General features: G+C 38.1%; 1 protein-coding gene across 27 annotated transcripts; it reads right to left on the bottom strand.

The window, feature by feature from the left end:
- Positions 1-963: 963 nt before the first annotated feature.
- On the bottom strand, positions 964-22,450 carry LOC110782396 (putative disease resistance protein RGA3). 27 transcript variants are annotated; one of them, XR_008929642.1, is made up of 9 exons: positions 21,898-22,450; positions 17,456-17,491; positions 17,008-17,096; positions 16,205-16,278; positions 14,401-15,627; positions 8,711-8,754; positions 5,245-5,317; positions 3,743-4,810; positions 964-1,982 (listed from the first exon to the last, which is right to left on the bottom strand). XR_008929642.1 is itself a non-coding variant. In XM_056838245.1 (9 exons), the coding sequence occupies exon 1, from the start codon at positions 20,852-20,854 to the stop codon at positions 17,708-17,710; it is 3,147 nt and encodes a 1,048-aa protein (XP_056694223.1). In that variant the 5' UTR covers positions 20,855-21,891; the 3' UTR covers positions 964-1,326; positions 3,743-3,816; positions 4,269-4,810; positions 5,245-5,317; positions 8,711-8,754; positions 14,401-15,627; positions 16,205-16,278; positions 17,008-17,096; positions 17,456-17,707. The 27 variants fall into 27 exon arrangements, 25 of the variants coding, with proteins under 25 accessions (XP_056694223.1, XP_056694221.1, XP_056694212.1 ...); XM_056838245.1 differs by lacking the exon at positions 21,898-22,450 and having other exon boundaries at positions 964-1,326; positions 3,743-3,816; positions 4,269-4,810; positions 17,456-21,891; XM_056838243.1 differs by lacking the exon at positions 21,898-22,450 and having other exon boundaries at positions 964-1,974; positions 3,743-3,816; positions 4,269-4,810; positions 17,456-21,891.
- Positions 22,451-23,092: the final 642 nt, after the last annotated feature.

Raw genomic sequence — 23,092 nt, forward strand, 5'->3', positions numbered from 1 at the left:
ATCAAGGATCTCCATTATTGAAGTAATGAATTAATTGGAATCTATAAATGATTAGCGCTCTCTAAAAGTCAAAAGCCTAAGGTTATCACTAGAGTATATCTAGCTAATTAATATTGGTACATAAAAACTATAGGTTATAAATTACTTTATTTTTATTTATAAATTACATATATAGGCCTTAGCAAGCTTATAGAACAGTACTTTCGGCTACAGAAAACAGTTAGTTCAAGTTTAGTTATAGGGTCAACCGGTCAAGAATCTCTATTCTTTTAGGTTGATATTTTTTATTTTTAATAATCAAACGAATAAAGGTTATATAATAATATTGTACTAATGAGATCTTGATCTAGTGGTCAGACTAAGAATATGTGTACAATACGTCTTAGATTCTAGTAGAGTTAGTCAACATGGATTGGGCCCGCTGACCGGCCCGACTAGGTCCGAAAATTACCAGGTTTGGGGCAGAATATTTCCGCCCGATTTTCGGGCCCAGTCAGGCCCGCCCTAAACGTTTTAAAAAATAAGCCGGGCTTTGGGCAACGTAAAATGGCCCGGCCCGAAAGTGGCCCGAAAAGCCCGTTAATCTTTTGCCCGAAAAGCCCGTTATTTTTGGCCCAAAATATCAGGTATTGGGCACACAAGTTTGGCACAAAGCATGGCTCGGATCAGCCCAACATATGGATAGATGTTTATGACCTCAGCTCGGCCCGAACTCAACTCACCTTTTGATCAGGTCTAGATTCTAGTTCCACACTTCAGTCAATCAAAAATTTGACTCCCTCCGTTCTTTAATGTTAGTCCCTTCTAAAATCTAGAACAATTCAATATATATATACTTGTTACATGAATATAACTCATGCAGATAGGAGAGATAAATAATAAAGGGGTTTAATGGGATAATGATTTATTTGAGAGTAAATAAGTAGATATTTGTGAGGGAATAATGGGGATAAATGTTTGATAAATAAGGAAAATTTTTAAAAAAGACTTAAGAAAAACACCAATACAGAGTGAGAACTGACATTCAAGAACGTAAGGAGTATTGCTTTTACGGCCCATTCATACAGAATATGGAGTAATATTTGTATGGAAACTAGAAATAACAAAACAGGTTCCTTCACAAAATCGTAATAAAACAGGTTACACAGTACAAGCCCCATGAGCCCCTATCCATTAAACAACCTTGCAATATCTGATCCATAGGCCCATATAAAATCACACATCCGTTGCTTGTTCCAGGCCCAAACAGTCTGCTCACAGCCCACAACATTATCACTTAAGCTGTTGCCTGTTGAAAGCCTGAAATTCCTTGCTGGCCCAGAAAAGCTGCCCAATATCAATTATCAAATACTGTTCCTGTATTCTGAACTCTGAAGAAGAAATCTTGCAGAAAAATTAGATTGCTTCACATTGTCACGAACTCCCTCCTTTAAAAGATTGCCCCGTATTCCTTTTCAGGGTGTCCTTTAATGTTTTTCCCATACCTTTAATGGGACAATCTTTTAGGGATAGAGGGAGTATTTACAAATAACATTTACATTGATATAAGCAAGACTTAATTGCCACGAAACCGGTCTATAGATGGCGAAATTCTGAAATCTGAGTACAAAGTGCCTTATTGCTGTTCTTTGATACTGTATGTTATATTTTCTGTTCTTGAGTTTATGCTGCACAATCTGTTAGACAAGGACTTACAACAATCTAGACTGTACACTAATGTGATTATTATAATCAGACTGGTTAAGATATTTCCTTAAAATTCCTGCAGAGTTTCTTCAATTTTGTTCTGTAGACTATTTACAGCTCCTAAAAGAACCTGACGCGGCCATTTCAGGAGGCTTAGGCAGGCTCATCTCAGGTTCCAACCATGTTCTTCTTGCTAATGTTTTCTTTGATAATGATGTTGATCTGAAGATTTCTCAAGGACCTTTGAATGGCTTTGGCAAAGCCGAAATGTCAATAATTCACTGCATCCTGCAATTCTGATATGATAAACTATCAGCTAGGTTTTATGTACTAAGACTCTATACAAATCATACAGGTGCATAACAAAATTTCATCGGTTTTTTCATGAAATACCCATGAGTATTGGCGTAATTCACCAAATGTCCCTCGACTTTCAATAATACATAAAGTACCCCTAAAACAAAACTTAATACCCCAAATACCCCTAAATGACATCACCAACCCCATAATCAACCAATTAACGTCTAATTGGCCTACCTAATCCCTAATCGACCCACCCATTAGCAAAACTAATTAACCCATCCATTAACCCACCCATTTCTTTTCTTTTCTCTCTCCCCTTCCTGCTTCCATTAACCCACCACTGCCCTGCAACCACCGCTTTACAGCCACCGCCCTCACCGTCGCCGAACCACCCCTCCCTGCGCTCAACCTCTCTTTTGTACTTTTTGCAGTTGGTCGATTCTTACATAACTGATGAACGTTTCCAGGAGTGGAGCTCTATCTGTGTCCCCAGCGCATAAAAACAATTGGTATGATAATCAATCATCTATCTAAGAGCTACACTGAGAAACTTGGAATGGTTGTATGGAGAAAAGTGCAAATAACAGCACCTGATTTTGCCCAACTCCTTGTCTCATCAGAAACAAATGAACAAAAACCACACTGGGGACCAAAACGCTGTAAATGATGATGATAGGAACAGGAAACCACAAGCTTCGCACACAGCCCCAGCACCCCAACCTATCGGGTTGATTGCAGAGAAAATTTTGGACAAAAAAAGGGTTAATCAAACAAATGACGAGGAGTAACCCCACCATTATCCTCCTCTGAATTAATCAAACAATTGACAAGAGTAACCCCACCATTTTCCTCCTCTGAATTCGAACAGTTGACGAGTAACCCCTCTGAATTCGAACAATAAAATTAGTAACCACCATTTTCCCCCTCTGAATTCGAATAATTGATGAGTAACCCCATATATTTCTTCATCTCCACTGAAATTAATTGAAGTTTCCAGTTTCTGGGTACTTTCATTATCGTACGTTGCTGCTGCTACTTCTTGAGTAGTGGGAAGGGAGGAGAGAGAATGGGTTAATTAATGTTGGGTGGTGGTCGGATTTTGGTCGGACGATGTTGGAGGTGGCTTCCATGGAAAGCCATGAAGGAAATGGAAGAAGCAAAGAGGAAAGGTCAGGGAAGAAGGAAGGGGGAGAGGAGAAAGAAAAAAAATGGGTTAATGGGTGGGTTAATTAGGGGGTTAGTGGGTTAATTAGACGTTAATTGAGTCAATTAGGGTTGATGACGTCATCCAGAGGTATATGGGGTATTAAGTTTTGTTTTAGGGGCATTTTTTGTATTATTTAAAGTCGAAGGCCATTTGGTGAATTATGCCAAAACTCGGGAGTATTTCATGAAAAAACCAAAATTTCATTATTATGCAACACTATGTTAGTCCATGCTTCTTGTAATGATGATTAATATAGAGCGAATCTTGGAGGTTACAGTTCATAGGATGTCACTTTGTTGCTTTATTCTGTTTTTTTATCATCAAAACTGTTAAGGTTGATTCCATTTGACAGTAATACTTTCAGGTAACTCCATTTCCTGATCCTAAGTTCATGAGAATCTAGGACAACTATCTCCAAAACATTTGAAGATTCACCTAATGTATACTTCTTCGACATGGTTATAACAGAAACGGAAAGTACGAAGATTTTCCCAGTTGAGCATAATATAATAGGAGTGTACAATTTGTGCTTGGTGTAATGGTTACCTGTAGTCACGGTGATGTCGCTCCAAACAGATTTCCGAACGCAAAACTTGAAATATTTTGACATCGTTGAGTACCTAAAAAAAATTAACATCAATGCAGGAGAAAATAACTTTCATCAGTATCCAAACTAAGGAAGAATCGAAGTATATGAGATGTAATCTATTGTGTCAGAAATTACATGGAAAATGCGGCAAATCAGGTATTAATAAGTGTGTTTTATACCAAGTAGGAATCTTCTTCTCAATCATACACTATATATGCAAGTGTTTATCAAGAATAACATCTTTTCATTCAAATAGAAATGAAAAGATATACGGAGTATACAAGATGACAAAATATGTAGAATTTGCATGAATCTAAATATTACATTGAGCTCTCAGTCTGACTTCTGCTGTCAAAACTCAAATCAAAGTTTTCTCTAACTGGCGTATCATAGTACTTACTTCTGCGCGCTTCTCATGAGGGCGACGGCCAGCAGTATGAGCACAAGGGGGTTTAAGAGAACTAGAAGAAGGTATTGAATTACCTGCATCAAGCTCTGCAATCCGGATCCCTTCACAATGCTCTCTGAAGTCTGAATATTGCAATCTGGGAACCAGAATCAGTTTTTAAAGTATCTAATTTTCTTTAAAAGAAACATTCAATCAGAATACTGGAAGACAGAAATTCTAAAATCTGAGTACAAAGTGCCTTATGCTGTTTTTTGCTACTGTATGACTGTATGTTATATTTGCTGTTATTGAGTTTATACTGCACAATCTGTTAGACAAGGACTTACAATCATCTATCCTGTACACTAATGTGACTATTATTATCAGACTGCTTCAAAATCCTGAGAGTTTCTTCTATTTTGTTCTGTAGACTATTTATAGGTCCTAAAAGAACCTGACGCGGGCCACGGGGCCATTTCAGGAGGCTAAGGCAGGCTCTTCTCAGGTTACAGCCATGAAAGCAACAGTTGGTATTTGTCCAACCATGTTCTTGCTAATGTCCCAGTGCCATGAGTGTCCCGTCAGAGCAAGTCCGGAGCAAAGCCGAAATGTCAATAATTCACTGCATCCTGCAATTCTGATATGAAAAACTATCAGCTGTGTTTTATGTACTAAGAGTCTAAGACTCCATACAAATCATACAGGTGCATAACAAAATATCATTATTATGCAACATTATGTTAATCCATGCTTCTTGTGTCTAAATGATGATAAATATGGAGCAAATCTTGGAGTTTACAGTTCACAGGATGTCACTTTGTTCCTTTATTCTGTTTTTTGATCTATAAAAACTGTCAAGGTTGATTCCATTTGACAATAATACTTTCAGGTAACTCCATTTCCTGATCCTAAATTCATGAGAATCTAAGACAACTATCTCCAAAACATTTGAAGATTCACATAATGTATACTTCTGCAACTTGGTTATAACAGAAACAGAAAGTAGGAAGATTTTCCCAGTTGAGCATAACATAATAGGAGTGTAAAATTTGTGCTTGGTTTAATGGTTACCTGTAGTCACGGTGATGTGTCTCCAACAGATTTCCGAAAGCAAAACTTGAAATGTTTTGACATCTTTGAGTACCTAAATAAAATTACCATCAACGCAGGAGAAAACAATGTTCATCAGTATCCAAAACTAAGGGAGAATCGAAGTATACACAACAAGGAATCTTCTTCTGAATCATACACAATATATGCAAGTGTTTATCAAGAATAACATCTTTTCGTTCAAATAGAAATGAAAAGATATACGGAGTATACAAGATGAGAAAAAATGTAGAATTTGCATGAATCTGAATAATACACTGAGTTCTCAGAGCATGTTTTGTATAGCACTTTTCAAGTGTTGGAAATGGAATCAATTAACTGATTCCATTATCTATTGTTTGGTATGAAAGATGGGTAACACACTCCATTTTCAAAGGGTAACCATTACTAGTTACCACCAACTTGTTACCTCTCCTAACCTTGCGGTAACAAAGTGTTATCCTCCTCTTTCCCTAATTTGATACAAGGGATTGTTTTCCTTAGGTACACTTTGTTAAATGATTCCAACCCATTTCCTTTCCTATATTCTTACCAAACATGCACTCAGTGTGACTTATGCTGTCAAAACTCAAATCAAAGTTTTCTCTAACTCGTGTATCATAGTACTGACTTCAGCGCGCTTCTCATGAGGGTGATGGCCAGCAGTATGAGCACAGGGGGGTTTAAGAGAACTAGAAGAAGGTTCTGAATTACCAGCATCGAGCTCCGCAATCCGGAACCCCTCACAATGCTCTCTGAAGTCTGACTATTGCAAGTTTGGAACCAGAATCAGTTTTAGCATCTAATTTTCTTTAAAAGAAACATTCAATTAGAATACTGGAAGACAGAAACGCAGCATTTGTTGCAGCAACTAACAAGCTTTCGTAAAGGCTTTTTCAATGCAATTGCAGTGAGGCACATGAGATAAGGAACTCAAATACTCATCAAATTACATGATTCAGAGAATAGCAAAACAACAACAACAACAACAAAGCCTTAGTTCCAAAATGATTTGGGGTCGGCTAACATGAATCGTCGTAGGAGATCGTCATTGTCACTAATCAAACCAGAAAGGAGCAGGAAGTAAAAAGAAAAAACAAGGAAGAGAAAGTGAAATTAATGAAAGTAGGATAAGAGAAAAATGTATATATATATATATATATATATTATAGAAGAAATATTGTAAGAGATAATAAAAATAAGTAAAATTTAAAATAAAGGAAAATTAAATTTTAATAATTCAACCTTTTCCCGGTAATCCATTAACAGTCCCACTTATGAGGTATTCCTAGCTGATCCAACATTTGATACCCATTTTCTTTTAATGGACCTCATTAAATTGTGACCTGCAAAAACAAGTAACTTATCCTACGTGGCAGTGATAGTTGGGTTTTAATCAGTTTTTACTTCTTCTTTTTTTTTTCCGGATTTCCCATTAAAAAAGGTTCCCCCCTTCTCTCTCTTTGTTCTTCATCTGTTAAAAAAAAACGCCATTAACACCAAAGAGGGAGCTTTGTCCCTCTTTCTCTTCCTCCACCACCACCAAAACCACCACAAATAGCGCCATCCACTCACCCCCAACTACCCCTAAACAACAACACTTTCCTCACCGACGCCTACGAACCTTCAACCTTCAATACCCACCATGAATGGCACTCCTCCAACCTCGATTCTCTCTCTTTTAACTATGACCCTCTCTCTTTCTATGAATCGTTGTCTTCTTCACCTTCTCTTCTGTATTCATACTCCTCTGCTTACTCTGGTTTCACCGCCACGCTTACCGCCGCCGATGTAATTGTGGGAGTTATTGACACCGGGATCTGGCCGGAGTCGAAATCGTTCGACGATTCGGGCATGCCGCCGGTGCCAACTCGGTGGAAGGGCGAGTGCGAGTCAGGCCCCGAGTTCCCTCTCTCCTCCTGCAATAAGAAACTCAGCGGCGCACGAAGCTACACCGATGACATCGTTTCACCTAGGGACACCGACGACATCGTTTCACCTAGGGACACCGCCAATGTATAAAAAGGCTCAAGGCGCAACAAGGCGATTTGGAGTTCCCAGCGCCTTAGGCGCGCCTCGGTGCGCCTCATTGAAGTGAGACGCCCTAATAAAAAGTGAAAAAAAAAGTGAAAAAATGGTATGTCTCTTGGTAGGTGCGCCTTTTTTGCGCTTTTTTGCGCCTCAAAGTGCGCCTTTGTGCGCCTTTTTGCGCCTTGGTGCGCCTTAGGTGCGCCTCATTGAAGTCGCCTCGCCTAGACAATAAAAGGCGCTGGCTCCAATCGCCTTGCGCCTCAGAGCCTAGGCGCGCCTTAGGCGCGCCTTTTTATACACTGGACACCGCCGGTGATGGGACCCACACAGTGAGTACCGCCGCTGGGGGACACGTGTCGAACACTAGTTTGTTGGGGGTAGGCTAGTGGGACCGCGAGGGGGATGGCCGTCGAATTCTTCGTCGTTGCCGAAAGTCATTGTTGATAATTTCACCTTGGTCCAACATTAGACCATGGTGGTTTAGAGTAGTGTAGGCGATGGTGGTTTGGAGTAGTATATTAGACACACAGAGATATTGAGATAACATAGGAGAGAGAGGGAAAAACTAAAAAAAGAACAAAAAATAAAATTGTAAATGAAGACTTGTCCAAATCAGCAAAAAGATTTTAAAAAAATTATTCAAAAACTCCAAATCAGCAAAATAAAGTCAATTCGCAAATTGTTCTCTTTTTTTTTCTGGTTACCGGTCATGAGGTCCATTAAAAGAAAATGGGTATCAAAGGTTGGATCAGCTAGGAATACCTCATAGGTGGGACCGTTAATGGATTATCGGGCAAAGGTTGGATTATTAAAATTTAATTTTCCTAAAATAAATGAATAAGTAAAATAAGTACATTTCAAAATAGCATGTGAAATTAAAAAATTTGAAAGAATTTTTTTCAAAAAATAAAAGTAAAGAGAGAATCAGAAACATTGAAGTTGTAAGTCAAATGAAGTCATCAATGTGTATTCTCTCCCTCCACTTTGTCCAATCCAACGCTATATTCTCCTCAATCCCAAGAAAGCTCATATCGTGCTCAATCACCTGTGAGTGTCGCTTATGCGGCATTTACTTGTGAGTGTCGCGTATATTCACTGCCGTTCCCAAGCCCGGATAAAGGAGAAGGGTTGCGGTAGATTGGTGGCGGCCAGCGTAAAACTAAGTCACATATCATGACATGAATCGACAGAGAATAGCAAAAAAAGAAGAAAATGAAGTGAAGTAGCATAAAATCAATTTTCAGAATGCCAAAATCTCGCAATTGAATCTTATTTAGTATGTTAACAAAAAATGTGGTAAATATATTGCATCAGGAAGTAGTCATACAGCAACAAGGAAGGAAACAAGTTACAGATGTATTTTTATCTAGAGTTAGAGTTGAAAACTACGCCAGTTCGCCAGCAAACTACTGCTTACCCTATTTTTGTGACAACAACAATGGCAAGAGAAGAGCAGAGCAGCTGCAGAAAATTCCAATAAAGAAACAAAATATGTTAAAACAATCGCGAGTTTTCACAAATATTTCTCATGTTCTAAATTTCTAATTGATCACACAAAACAATGTATGCATACAAGTATAGTAGTTGGCCAGCAAGTCAATTCTTCAACTACTCTTTATTTATCATGCTGTGGTATTAGCAAGAGCGCATCTAGGAATTTATAAATGGGGGTCCAAAAAATTTATGATTTGCTTAATTATTTCTCGTATTAGCTCCTTTTAGGGAGTTAAAGTTAAAAGGTGAGTAGTTAAAATATTATAAACACTATAATAAAATATGAAGAAGATTTAGGAACTTTAATCTTTGGGTTTCATAACAATAAAAATCAATACCTAATCCAAATTATAGGGTTAACTTGGCGCGATTTAAAATAAAATGGGGAAAAATATGAGTATACGACAAGTTTTCATACTTTGAAGGAGATTTTTTTATTACAATTGTCGCTGAACAAATTGCACACAACGACACTAATAACAAAATAGGAAAATCATTTTCAATATACGGGGCATTATGCAATTATATAATTAGGCCTCTTAAAAGTTCAAAGAAACATGCAACTATAAATCTATAAAAATGGAGTATAAAATACATTACTTATATATCTTATGGAAATTACAAAATAATTTTGAAGAAAACAAATAATGCTACTAATATTTTGTATATTTGTAAAAGCAAAATCATGAACCATTATAGAAACAACAAAATAATAAATAAATACAAGTGATAGAAGAAAAAATCGACCAACAAAGGGGAAAAAACATGAAGAATTTAGAGGATCGATAAAGTACAAGTAAAAGGCAAAGGCAAAAATATGAATTAGCAACCACTAAGCTACAAGTCCGTTTCATTGGTTACATTATAAGTAAATTACTAATACATTAAATATTCAAGTTCAATTAATTACCTGAATATCAGTTTAACAGTTATTTTCTTTTTAAATAATGGGGGTCCCTTTGGAACCTTCCAGGACCATATAGGTCCGCCCCTGGGTATTAGGCAACTCTCCAAAGATTAAAAACTCCTCCAACCTTGATAACTTCACATAATACACCAATTAATCTTCAACATAGTCAAAAGAAGCGGTGCGGAATGTGTTGAATGTAGGGCCAGTACTCCTCCCCGGGTGGATCTTTATGACATCTTCTCCACAAGCTTTCTGAACACCCATAAATTTTAAGAGTCCTGAGAGAGGTGAGTTTGGGCATCCAATTTGGAATTGCTTTAAGTCCTCTGCATCCTTTAATTTCAAGGGTTTGGAGGGCAGGCAAGAACTGCATCCAGTTGGGAAGATCCACCAACTCATAATCCTCCTTTAGTGTTAGGTGATCAAGACACTGAAATGACTCAATGGGCAGCGAATCCAGCCATGCCACATTGTCTACTTCAACCTCCCTTAATTTGGGAACTGAAATAATGCGACTTGTTGAAGACGAGGATTTCTCATCCCTTTCTGTGGATATTATTCTGAGCCTTTCATTGAATTTAATTAATTCCAGGACTTCCACATTGGGACACAGCGGAATACATGACAGTTCTGGGCTGAAAATTACGGCCAACGATTTCAATTGAGAAAGACATGGTAATTGTGGGTTACTGCTACTGCTGCTATCATCCATTCCTCTCCTCCATCCTTTCAACTTCGGCAGAGAACATAACTCAAGTTGTTCAAGGGAGAGAAAGAATGATAAGTCTTCAGGCGAAGACATCGTGGAACAAGAATTTTCTGCTTCTATGTACTCCAACTTTTTCAAACAACTAAGTTTGAGAACCTTCAGATGACACAAGTTTCTCAGGGATGGCAAGCAATCCAATTCCTTGCAACAATAAAGCCTAAGTTCTGCAAGACTTTGGAGAAAGCCTACCCAACTAGGCATATTCAAACCATTGTATCCACTCACAGTTAAGAACTTGATATTAGAATGTGGCTCCAGATCTTCCATCAAACTTAATGCTCCTTCATCATCCACTCTTCTATCACCCTCCTCATCATGATTAAAAAGAACCTCAATTTCGTTGACATGTTCCTTATTCCTCAGGTATAATCCTTCTCCCCTACTGCCTTCCTTGATAACATCCGTAGCATTCTCGGGCCAATTGATCCTGATTTCAAGACGACCTTTGAGGTTGTTAAGGGACTTTATCTCTTTCAGCCCATAAAACCATTGATTCCAACTTGAACACCTCCCTTCACCACCCACTTTAAATACACCTTTTAGTTTATGAAGGCAACTCAACTTATCCATGTCTCTAGGCATATAAGTCAGACTACGGCAACTCGATATGTTCAAAACACTAAGGTTAACCAGTCTACTCAAATCTTTCGGCAACTCTTTCAAACTCCGGCATCCACCTATGTCTAAGGTTTGTAGATTATATAGATTTGTAATTGACTTAGGCAACACTTCCAGATAACCATTACCTGAGATATCTAAAAACCTTAAATGCAACAATTCACCTATGGAGTCTGGCAAACTTTTAATAGATAACTCACTCAGGTCCAATGCCCTTAGACACCTACAATTTGCAACTAACGCCTTCACCGGCAACTGGGTTTGAGGAACAATATTTAGATGCGAACGGATATGTGTCTTACCCAGAGAATATTTGTCATTATCTCCCATCCAGCCAGCAAGTGACAGATGACGAACTTTTTTATCTAGAGAGCCACTAATGGAATTCATTACATAGATTTCCTTCCCTGAGACACGTTGAGCAATATCATGCATGAGATCATGTACCTTAAACGACTCAATCTCACCGGATTCATCTTTCATGATGTCTTGGAAGAAACATCTCCTCAACAAAATCGTAAAATGTTCCTCACCGGCATCTTCAATGCTTTGACCTTTATCTAACGGAACAACATAGCCCTGTGCTATCCAGAGTCTTATCAACCTCTCCTTGTCTATCACAACATCCTTTGGAAACAATGCACAATAACTAAAGCAGCTCTTTAATGAAGAATCAAGGTGATAGAAACTAAGCTTCAATATTGGCATAATGTTGTCTTCGCTCTCTCTGGTGCTCGCTAATCCGATCTCCCGAACTAACTGCCACTTACTTTTGTCTTGACCATACAAAAGACTTCCAGCAACTCTTATAGCGAGGGGAACTCGGGCACAACCATCAACAATCTCTCGCCCAATCTTGACCAACTCGTCAGGGGGTTTTGAGTGATCTGATGCAAACGCCGCTCTTTCAAACAAGCGCCATGAGTTTTCCTCTGATAAGCCTTGCAGCTCATAAATTGAACCTCCTACAATTGTTGCAGTCTTGTGTGAACGTGTAGTCACAAGGATGCAACTTCCACTTTCACCTCCAGCAAAGTAGTTTGCCAAATCACACCACTGATGACGCTTTTCAGTCCATACATCATCTAAAACAAGCAAGTATTTCTCGCCTGATAATTTTTCTTTTAGTTGGCTTTGCACCTTATTCATGGTGGAGTTCGCATTATTCTCCTCTAGAATCTTGCAAAGAATTTCTTTCACATCCATATCTTTCTGATCTTGATCAGAGACACAAGTCCATGATCTCAACGGAAACGCACTTGTGATCCTTGGATTGTTATACACAAGTTGGGCAAGAGCAGTTTTTCCCAACCCTCCAACTCCCACAATAGTAAGCACAGAAACATCCCTTTCAACAATAGGATTGAGCAGCATACCTACAATCTTGTCCAAGTCAGCCTCTCTGCCAATGATTTCAACTGCATTCACGTAAAAGCAGGACTCGGGCCTTCTCTTCTTGATAGGCTCGGGATCATGCTTGAAGTTGTTAAACTGAGTATTGTAAGCAATTGCATCTAACCTCTTCTTGATATCCTTAATCCCACGAGACATCCTATGAGCAAAGCTGATCGGGTTTTTGGAACGAGAGAAGAAGTGGCTCGCTTTCTTGGATAGACTACCATCAGCCTTCAGGAGTTGCTTCTGCTTAGCGAGAGTGACAAACTCGTCAAACAGATCATCTGCTTCAAAGACAGCATCCTTGAGCTCCTCGATAAGATGCTGCATTTGATGGGAGAGCTCTTGCTTGGCCTCGGCATCACGGAGCACAGCATTGATGGTCTTTACAGTGCATTGAAGGTCATCAAGTTGAGATTTGAAGCCAAAGATTGAGAGGGCCTCTTTGAGCTGCGAACACTGTAGTGCAGCAAACAGAGTTTGTGCAGCAGATAGTACTGTTCCGGCATCCATTTTTTTTTTTGGTTTCAAAGGCAGATAAAGAACAGTGTTTGTTTTGTTCAGCAATAGCAATACTCGCTTTGTTCAGCAATCGTATATTACTGTTTCAGCAAATAGAAATACTCCGCTAATTGTGGCTTACAAGTACTGAGTATTATTTATTTAAATCAAGTTGCTTGGTTGAAACAATGTTCTTTTCTGTGTTACCCTACTTTTTAAGTTTAAAAGTGGCATAAAATAAGAAAATAATTGTACTAAACAATTAAAATAAAGTTAGGTTGAAAGTTAAATTTAGTATCACATACAGTTTTTGTCAGTTTGGCCATACTTGTGTGTGCTTTTCATGGTAACTTAAACTTTTGTAAGTTTTAATAATTATTTTTCTCATTGGATGTTGAGCTGTTCAACCAGTCAAGCAAAGATAATACGGAGTACTAGGTAATCTGATCAATCAGCCAAGCAAAGATAATATTTTATAAGGAATACTAGTTTTTTTTACAACTTTTTATATTTTTACAGAGGAAGAACTGTTTTTTTTTGTGGGGAGTGTGAATGTAAATTACAAATGTTGGCAGGAGATTCGAACCTAAGACCTATCATGCATAGGTTTTCCGTTCTAACCACTAGGCCAAGACCTCATTGGTACAGAGGAAGAACCGTGTTTGTTTTGTTAAGCAATATCAATATTCTCTTTGTTCCGCAATGGTACATTATTGTTTACTACTATCCGCTTTGTCCCAAATCACAACAAATTAATAATGTAGCTTAATAACTTGTAAAGATTATTTATGTACCAGTACCACTCCGCTAATCGTGGCTTATTAGAGAGTGTTACTTATTTAAACTAAATGAGAGAATCCTCTTATCAATACTTTTTTTACCAAACACCAAATTTTAAAATGGTTCAAACATCTAAAAACACCCAAAACTCTCTTTACCAAACATGGCCTTACTCATTTGACAAAAATAATTTATTTTACTTAGCCCAAAAAACACATTATTGAGAACTTTGAGTAATTGAGACCTCAACAACAGAACAAGAGCAGCAAGAATAAATCAAGTAAACAATTTTCTTACTACATCAGATTAAGCAATTGATCAATTTCCTAGGGTTCCAATTATGCAATCAACCAAAAACCCATGTCACTCACCGAAATCAAACTAGCAAAAACCCTAAAATTGAAGGTAAATTCCAGAAATTAAACACGAAATCACCCAATTCAATCAGTAATTCAACAAAACCTAAATGCAGGGATGGAATTTAACACCCAATTTAATTCAAAATCACCGAATTCATCAACAACTCAACAAACCCATAAAGTAGGGGACGAAATCAACCAAAAATTAAAGATCAAAACCAATTATCCATAAGAAAAACCAAAATTACTTGATAAAAAAAAAGGAAAGATTAAGAACATACATGGAGGAGTGAGGAGTATATAGAACAAGAACCTGATCTTCTTCCTCGGTTCTGAAATTGGGTACATTCCAATTTTACAATTGTTCGAATAAACTAATCAAATCTCTGCTGCTCCACCTTCTTCTATGGATTAATTTATCGAAGTGTTCGTGGTATGCCTGTGGGAGTTCGGGGATTTTATCGAAGTGTTAGGATTTCAAGCTTTTGAAAATAATACTTACGAAGTATTTAAGTTGGAAAAAACAAGAAAAATGCTTGATTGTACCCTTTACTCTTATAAATGATATTTGTAATCGTACCCAACCCCTGAACTTTCGATCAGATACCCGAATCGATAACCAGTTTAAGTACCCACTTTTTTTGATCGGGATTCAAATTGTCTGTTTTTCAGATAAATTTACTCAGTCCTACCGACGATGATGATGTCATAGCGATTATCCAATGTCCTAGAGATTCGTAATATTTAATATCCATCTTGAAAGGGTAAATTTTTTTAGGAAATATAAATTGATTTACAAATTTAGTCGTGTATGGATAACTTTGTCAGGTCTACCATCAAATTTAGAGATTCGTCAACGGAATAGCTAGGAGCCTAAAATTGGTTACACTATGAGGGATTATTGTTCTTGCATTCTGAAGAAATGTTGCAGAAAACTTGGACTACTTCATATCGTCAGGTACTCCCTTCGTCCCTAAAAGATTGTCTCATATTCCTTTTCAGGGTGTCCTTAATATTTTCCCCATACCTTCAGTGGAGCAAACTTCTAGGGACGGAGGGAGTATTTGGACAACATTGCCATTGATACAAGACTTAATTACCACGAAACCGGTCTATAAATGGTGAAATTCTGAAATCTGAGTACAAAGTGCCTTATGCTATTGTTTGATACAATGATACTGTATGTTATATTTGCTGTTGTTGAGTTTATACTGCACAATCTATTACACAAGGACTTACAATCATATATCCTGTACACTAATGTGACTATTATTATCAGACTGCTTCAAAATCCTGTAGAGTTTCTTCTATTTTGTTCTGTAGAATATATTTACAGGTCCTACACAGAACCTGACGCGGCCATTTCAGGAGGCTAATGCAGGCTCTTCTCCCAGTGCCATGAGTGTCCCGTCAGAGCAACTCCGGCCACCAGACCAGAAGATTTCTCAAGGACCTTCGGACGGCTTTGGCAAAGCCGAAATGTCAATAATTCACTGCATCCTGCAATTCTGATATGAAAAACTATCAGCCGGGTTTTATGTATTAGACTTTTTTCTCTTCACCTTATCCTTCTTATCCTTAAGATGTATTGTTCTTAAAATCAAACAAGATAAGAAAAATTCAGACCACACCAGACCAGAAAACTTCAGACTAAATCAGACCAGACAAGGTTCAGAGAACAAAGCATTGAGTCCATACAATTTCGTTATCATGCAACATTCTGTAAGTTCATGCTTCTTGTGTCTCAATGATTAGTAATATATATGCTCTCATTAACTCAGGAGAGCAAATCTTGGAGTTTACAGTTCATAGGATGTCACTTTGTTGCTTTATTCTGTTTTTTTATCCATCAAAATTGTTGAAGGTTGATTCCATTTGACAGTAATACTTTCAGGTAACCCCATTTCCTAATCCTAAAAGTTTTAAGTTTATGAGAATCTAGGACAACTATCTCCAAAACCTTTGAAGATTCACATAATGTATGCTTCTGCTACTTGGTTATAACAGAAACGGAAAGTAAGAAGATTTTCCCAGTTGAGCATAACATAATAGGAGTGTAAAATTTGTGCTTGGTTTAATGGTTACCTGTAGTCGCGGTGATGTTGCTCCAAACAGATTTCCGATAGCAAAACTTGAAATGTTTTGACATCGCTGAGTACCTACCATCAATGCAGGAGAAAATAATGTTCACCAGTATCCAAAACTAAGGGAGAATCGAAGTATATGAGATGTAATCTATTGTGTCAGAAATTACATGGAAAATGCGGCAAATCAGGTACTAATAATTGTCCTTTATACACAAGTAGGAATCTTCTTCTCAATCATACAATATATATGCAAGTGTTTATCAAGAATAAGATCTTTTCATTCAAATAGAAATGAAAAGATATGTAGAATTTGCATGAATCTAAATAATACATTGAGATCTCAGAGCATGTTTGGTATACCACTTTTCAAGTGTTGGAAATGGAATCAATTAACTAATTCCACTATCTATTGTTTGGTATGAGAGATGGGTAACACACTCCATTTTCAAAGGGTAACCATTACCACCAATTCGTTACCTCTCATAACCTTGTGGTAACAAAATGTTATCCTCCTCATTCCCTAATTTGATACAAGGGATTGCTTTCCTAAGGTATACCAAACAACAAATAATGATAACACTTAACATTACCGTTTCTCCTTGTTAAATGTTTCCAATCCATTTCCTTTCCTAGATTCATACCAAACATGCACTCAGTGCGACTTATGCTGTCAAAATTCAAATCAAAGTTTTCTCTAACTCGCGTATCATAGTACTGACATCTGCGCGCTTCTCATGAGGGAAAAGGCCTGCAGTATGAGCACAGGAGGTTTAAGAGACCTAGAAGAAGGTTTTGAATTACCTGCATCAAGCTCCACAATCAGGATCCCTTCACAATGCTCCCTGAAGTCTGACTATTGCAAGCTTGGAGCCAGAATCAGTTCCCATTCTCTTAAAAAAGAAACATTCAATCAGACTTGAAGAAAATGGCTACAAAAATGTTGCATTTGATGCAGAAACAAGTTTTCATAAAGGCTTTTTCAATGCAATTGCAGTGAGGTGGATGAGATAAGGAACTTAAATACTCATCAGATTACAAGACAGAGAATAGCAAAAAGGAAGAACATGAAGTGATATAGCATAAAGTCACTTTTCAGAATGCCACAATCTCGCAATTGAATCATATTTAGCACATTAACAAAAATGTAGTTAATAAATTGCATCAGAAAGTAGTCATACAGCAACAAGGAAGGAAACAAGTTTTATAACAGATGTCTTTTTATCCGTTCGCCAGCAAAACTACTGCTTACCCTGTTTTTATGACAACAATTGCAAGAGAGGAGCAGCTGCAGAAAATTCATTGATTAGAGAAACAAAATATGTTAAAATAATCGAGAGTTTTCACAATATTTCACAATGTTCTAAATGATCACACAAAACAATGTATGCATACAAGTATAAGGCTTGGGCAACAAGTCCAAGTCTCCAACTATTATTAATTTCTCATGCCATGATATTAGGTAACTCTCCTAAGATTAAAATCTCCTCCAACCTTGATAACTTCACATAATACGCGAATTAATTTGTGGAATGTGTTGAATGTAGGGCCAGTCCTCCCCGGGTGGATCTTTTTTACATCTTCTCCACAAGCTTCTTGAACACCCTTCAATGTTAAGATTCCTGAGAGAGGTGAGTTTCGGCATCCAAATTGGCATTGCTTTCAGTCTTTCGCATCGATGAATTTCAAGGGATTGGAGGGCAGGCAAGAACTGCATCCAATTGGGAAGATCCACCAACTCAACATCACCGCGTAGTGTGAGGTGATCAAGAAACTGAAATGACTCAATGGGCAGCGAATCCAGCCATGCCACATTGTCTATTACAACCTCCCTTAATTTGGGAACTGAAATAATACGACTCGTTGAAGATAAGGATTTCTCATCTCTTTCTGTGGATATTATACGGAGTCTTTCATTGAAGTCAAATAATTTCAGGACTTCCACATTGGGACACAGCGGAATACATGACAGTTCTGGGCTGAACCCTACGGTCAACGACTTCAATTGAGAAAGACATGGCAATTGTGTGTTACTGCTACTGCTGCTATCATCCACTCCTCTCCTCCATCCTTTCAACTTCGGCAGTGAACTTAACTCAAGTTGTTCAAGGGATGGAAAGAACGATAAGTCTTCAGGCAAAGTCATCGTGGAACTAGAATTATCTGCTTCTATGTACTCCAACTTCCCCAGAGAACTAAGTTTGAGAACCTTCAGATGACACAAGTTTCCCAGGGATGGCAAGCAATCCAACTCGTTGCAAAACCAAAGATGAAGTTTTACAAGATTCAGGAGAAAGGCTACCCATCTAGGCATTTTCAAACCATTGTATCCACTTACCGTTAATGACTTTAGATTAGAAGGTGGCTCCAAATCTTCCATCAAACTTAATATTCCTTCATCATCTTTTCTTCTATCACCCTCCATATGACGGAAACGAACCTCAATTTCATTGAGATGTTCCTTATTCCTCAGGTATAATCCTTCTCTCCTACAGCCTTCTTTGACAACATCCTTGGCAGTCTTGGGCAACTTGATCGTGATTTCAAGACGACCTTTGAGGTTGTTAAGAGACTTTATCTCTTCCAGCCCATAAAACCATTGATTCCAACTTGAACAGCTCCCTTCACCGCCCACTATAAATTCCCCTTCTAGTGTATGAAGGCAACTCAACTTACCCATGTCTCTAGGCATATAAGTCAGACTACCGCAATGCTGTATGTTCAAAACACTAAGGTTAACTAGTCTACTCAAATCTTTCGGCAACTCTTTCAAGTTCGAGCATCGATGTAAGAATAAGGTTTGTAGATTATATAAATTTGTAATCGACTTTGGCAACACTTCCAGAGACGTATTATATGTGATATCTAAAAACCTTAAATGCAACAAATCACCTATGGTGCCCGGCAAACATTTAATAGATATACAACTCAGGTCCAATGCCCTTAGACACCTACCATTTGCTACTATCGCCTTCATCCAAAACTGGGTACTGTCAGCAACAGTCCAAACCGGTAAAGTAAAAATATGTGAACGGATACGTGTCTTACCCAGAGAGTATTTGCCATTATCTCTCATCCTGCCAGCAAATGACAGATGACGAACTTTTTTATCTAGAGAGCCACTAATGGAATTCATTACATAGATTTCCTTCCCTGAGACACGTTGAGCGATATCATGCATGAGATCGTGTACCTTAAACGACTGGATCTCACCGGATTCATCTTTCTTGATGTCTTGGAAAAAGCATCTCCTCAGCAAAATCGTAAAATGTTCCTCACCGGCATCTTCAATGCTTTGACCTTTATCTAACGGAACAACATAGCCCTGTGATATCCAGAGTCTTATCAACCTCTCTTTCTTTATCACAAAATCTTTTGGAAACAATGCACAATAACTAAAGCAGCTCTTTAATGAAAAATCCAGGTGATAGAAACTAAGCTTCAATATTGGCATTATGCTGTCTTCTCTCTCTCTAGTGCTTGCTAATCCTATCTCCAGAACTGACTGCCACTTACTTTTGTCTTGACCATACAAAAGACTTCCTGCAACTCTTATAGCGAGGGGAACTCGGGCACATCCATCAACAATCTCTCGGCCAATCCTGACCAACTCGTCGGGGGGGTTTGAGTGATCTGATGCAAATGCCGCTCTTTCAAACAAGTGCCATGAGTTTTCCTCTGATAAGCCTTGCAGCTCATAAGTTGAACCTCCTACAATTGTTGCAGTCTTGTGTGAACGTGTAGTCACCAGAATCCAACTTCCACTTTCACCTCCAACAAAGTATTTTGCCAAATCACACCACTGAAGACGGTTTTCAGTCCATACATCATCGAAAACAAGCAAGTATTTCTTGCCTGCTAATTTTTCTTTTAGTTGACTTTGCACCTTATTCATGGAGGAGTTCTCATGATTATTGTCTAGAATCTTGCACAGAATTTCTTTCACATCCAGCTCCTTCTGATCTTGATCAGAGACACAAGTCCATAATCTCAACGGAAACGCACTTATGATCCTTGGATTGTTATACACAAGTTGTGCGAGAGCAGTTTTGCCCAACCCTCCAACCCCCACAATAGTAAGCACAGTAACATCCCTTTGAACAATAGGATTGAGCAGCATACCAATGATCCTCTCCAAGTCAGCCTCTCTGCCAATGATATCAACTGCATTCACGTAAAAGCAGGTCTCGGGCCTTCTCTTTTTGATAGGCTCAGGATCATGCTTGAAGTTAAACTGAGTGTTGTAAGCGATACCATCTAACCTTTTCTTGATATCCTTAATCCCTCGAGACATCCTGTAAGCAACGCTGATCGGGTTTTTGGAACGAGAAAAGAAGTGACTCACTTTCCTGGAGAGACTACCATCGGCCTTCAGGAGTTTCTTCTGCTTAACGAGTGTGACAAACTCGTCAAACAGATCATCTGCTTCAAAGACAGCATCCTTGAGCTCCTCAATAAGATGCTGCATTTGATGGGAAAGCTCTTGCTTGGCCTCGGCATCACGGAGCACAGCACTAATGGTTTCGACGGTGCATTTAAGGTCAATAAGTTGAGTTTCGTAGCCAAAGATTGAGAGGGCCTCTTTGAGCTGCGAACACTGAAGTGCAGCAAGCAGAGTTTGTGCAGCAGATAGTACAGTTCCCGCATCCATTTCTCTTCTTTTAGTTTCAAAGGCAGAGGAGGTACTGTGTTTTTTTTGTTCAGCAATGGGAAATGGCAATACGCGCTTTGTCCCAAATCATATTAAATTAAATAATGTAGCTTTGTAAAGATTATTAATGTACCACTCAGCTAATTGTGGCTTATTAGTACATAGTGTTACTTATTTAAATCAAGTTGTTTGGTTGAAACAATTTGCTTTTCTGTGTTACCATCATTTTTAATATTAAAGAGGGGGTTGTTACTTGTTAGGCATAAAATAAGGAAATAATTGTACTAAACAGTTAAAATAACGTTAGGTGACGTTAATTTTGGCATTGTATACCGTGTCTGTCAGTTTATCTTTTACAATTATGCAATACAGAGTTACAATTGTGTAAGCAAAAAGTTGGTGAAATAAGCTTTTTCAAAATGAGAGGTTTGAGTTCAATCCTCTTTCCAATACTCTTTTTTACCAAACACCCCTTTCAGACTTTAGAGGTTTTGACTAATCAAACCTCTAAAATTGGTATAATTTATTGAGATCTTTGAGTAATTGAGAACTCAACAACAGAATAAAGCAGAGCAGCAAGAATAAATAACAAGAACAAGACAACAGCAGTAGACTTAAACAATTTCCCACATAGCCCAGATTAAGCAGTTGAAGTTTCTTAGTGGTTGTCGATTTTGGTGGTGGCGAAAAGTGGCGGTGAATGTGGTGTTGATCGGTTGTCAGAGATCCGAAATAGGGATCCAGTTATGCAATCAATCAAAAACCCATGTCACTCGTCGAAATTAAACTAGCAAAAACCCTAAATTTGAAGGTAAATTCCAGAAATTAAACAAAAAATAACCGAATTCAATCAGTAATTCGACAAAACCTAAATGCAGGGATGGAATTTAACACCTATTTTTATCCAAAATTTCCCAATTCAATCAACAATTCAACAAACCCAGAAAGTAGGGGACGAAATCAACCAAACATTAAGATCAAACCCAATTAACCATGAGAAATAGCAAAATTACTTGATAAAAAAGGAAAGATAAATAACATACATTGAGGAGTCAGGAGTGTAGTATAATGGATGTTAAGAACAAGAACTTCATCTTCTTCCTGGGTTCTGAAATTGGGTAGATACCAATTTTTCAATTGTTCAAATAAACTAATCAAATCGGTGCTGCTCCACCTTCACTGGATTTTTTCACCAGTTTTTATTTAACGTTCACAATCAAATCGGTGAACGAAATCGTAAGTCTCAGCCCGTTCCCAGCTTGATTTTTCCGATGATATCAATGCCACGGAGCCTGTGAGAGTTTGGGGGATTTCATTTGGTTCGGATGAAAAACGAAATTAAAGAATACTCCCTTCGTCCTTTAATATTCGCACCGTTTTGACTTTTTACAAAATCCAGAATTCACCGTCTATATTATTTACGTTTTGATTTGTTGTTGCATTTGATTTAATGTTATCGAAAAAAATAAATAGAGACTTATAATTTTGAGCTCCAACCGTGGTATAGGCTTATGCATTTCTAGCTTGCACCATGGTACAAGCTTAAAATTCATAAGCCTATACCATGGTGCAAGCTTGAAATTCACAAGCCTCCGAAGTGAAACTGTTTGAATCGAAACGAACAGATGACACAACATTCCCAACCACAGAAAAGAGCTGTACCATGGTGCAAGCTAGAAATTCATAAGCTTTACCATGGTGCAAACTAGAAATTCATAAGTTCCTAAAAAAAATTCCGAACAAAAAAAAAAAAATTACCTCTTGCGATGAATCGGCCATTGATGATGGCGGGTTGGCAGGCAGTGGCCAGAGTAATTTTCCGACGGTGACAGCCGACAGTGGTTCCCGGCGGTGGTTTCCGACGACGGTGATATCCGGTGGTGGTGGTCAAGATTGGGGTGGGAAAATAAAAGGTAAATGAGGATGGTAATTGTTGAAAAGGGGGGTAAATATAGGAGGGTATATGGGTAAATAAATGGGACGACTTTGAGTAATATGGGGCGGTAAATAGTAAGCCCCTTAAGCATTAAAATTTTAGGCACAATAAGTCGATATTGGGCTTAATGTGGGCCAAAACTAAATAGGCCCAAGCCAAGTAAACAATTAAACAACCTTCTTTGTGTAATCTGATTCATAGGCCCATAACACATCACACATTGTTTGCTTGTTCCAGGCCTAAAACTTTTATATAAGGTGGTCTTACGTAAAAGACCACCTTGGTGTCATATAAGTTAAGCA

This window comes from Spinacia oleracea, chromosome 3 (genome assembly GCF_020520425.1).
Source record: "Spinacia oleracea cultivar Varoflay chromosome 3, BTI_SOV_V1, whole genome shotgun sequence".
Taxonomy (NCBI): Eukaryota; Viridiplantae; Streptophyta; class Magnoliopsida; order Caryophyllales; family Amaranthaceae; genus Spinacia; species Spinacia oleracea.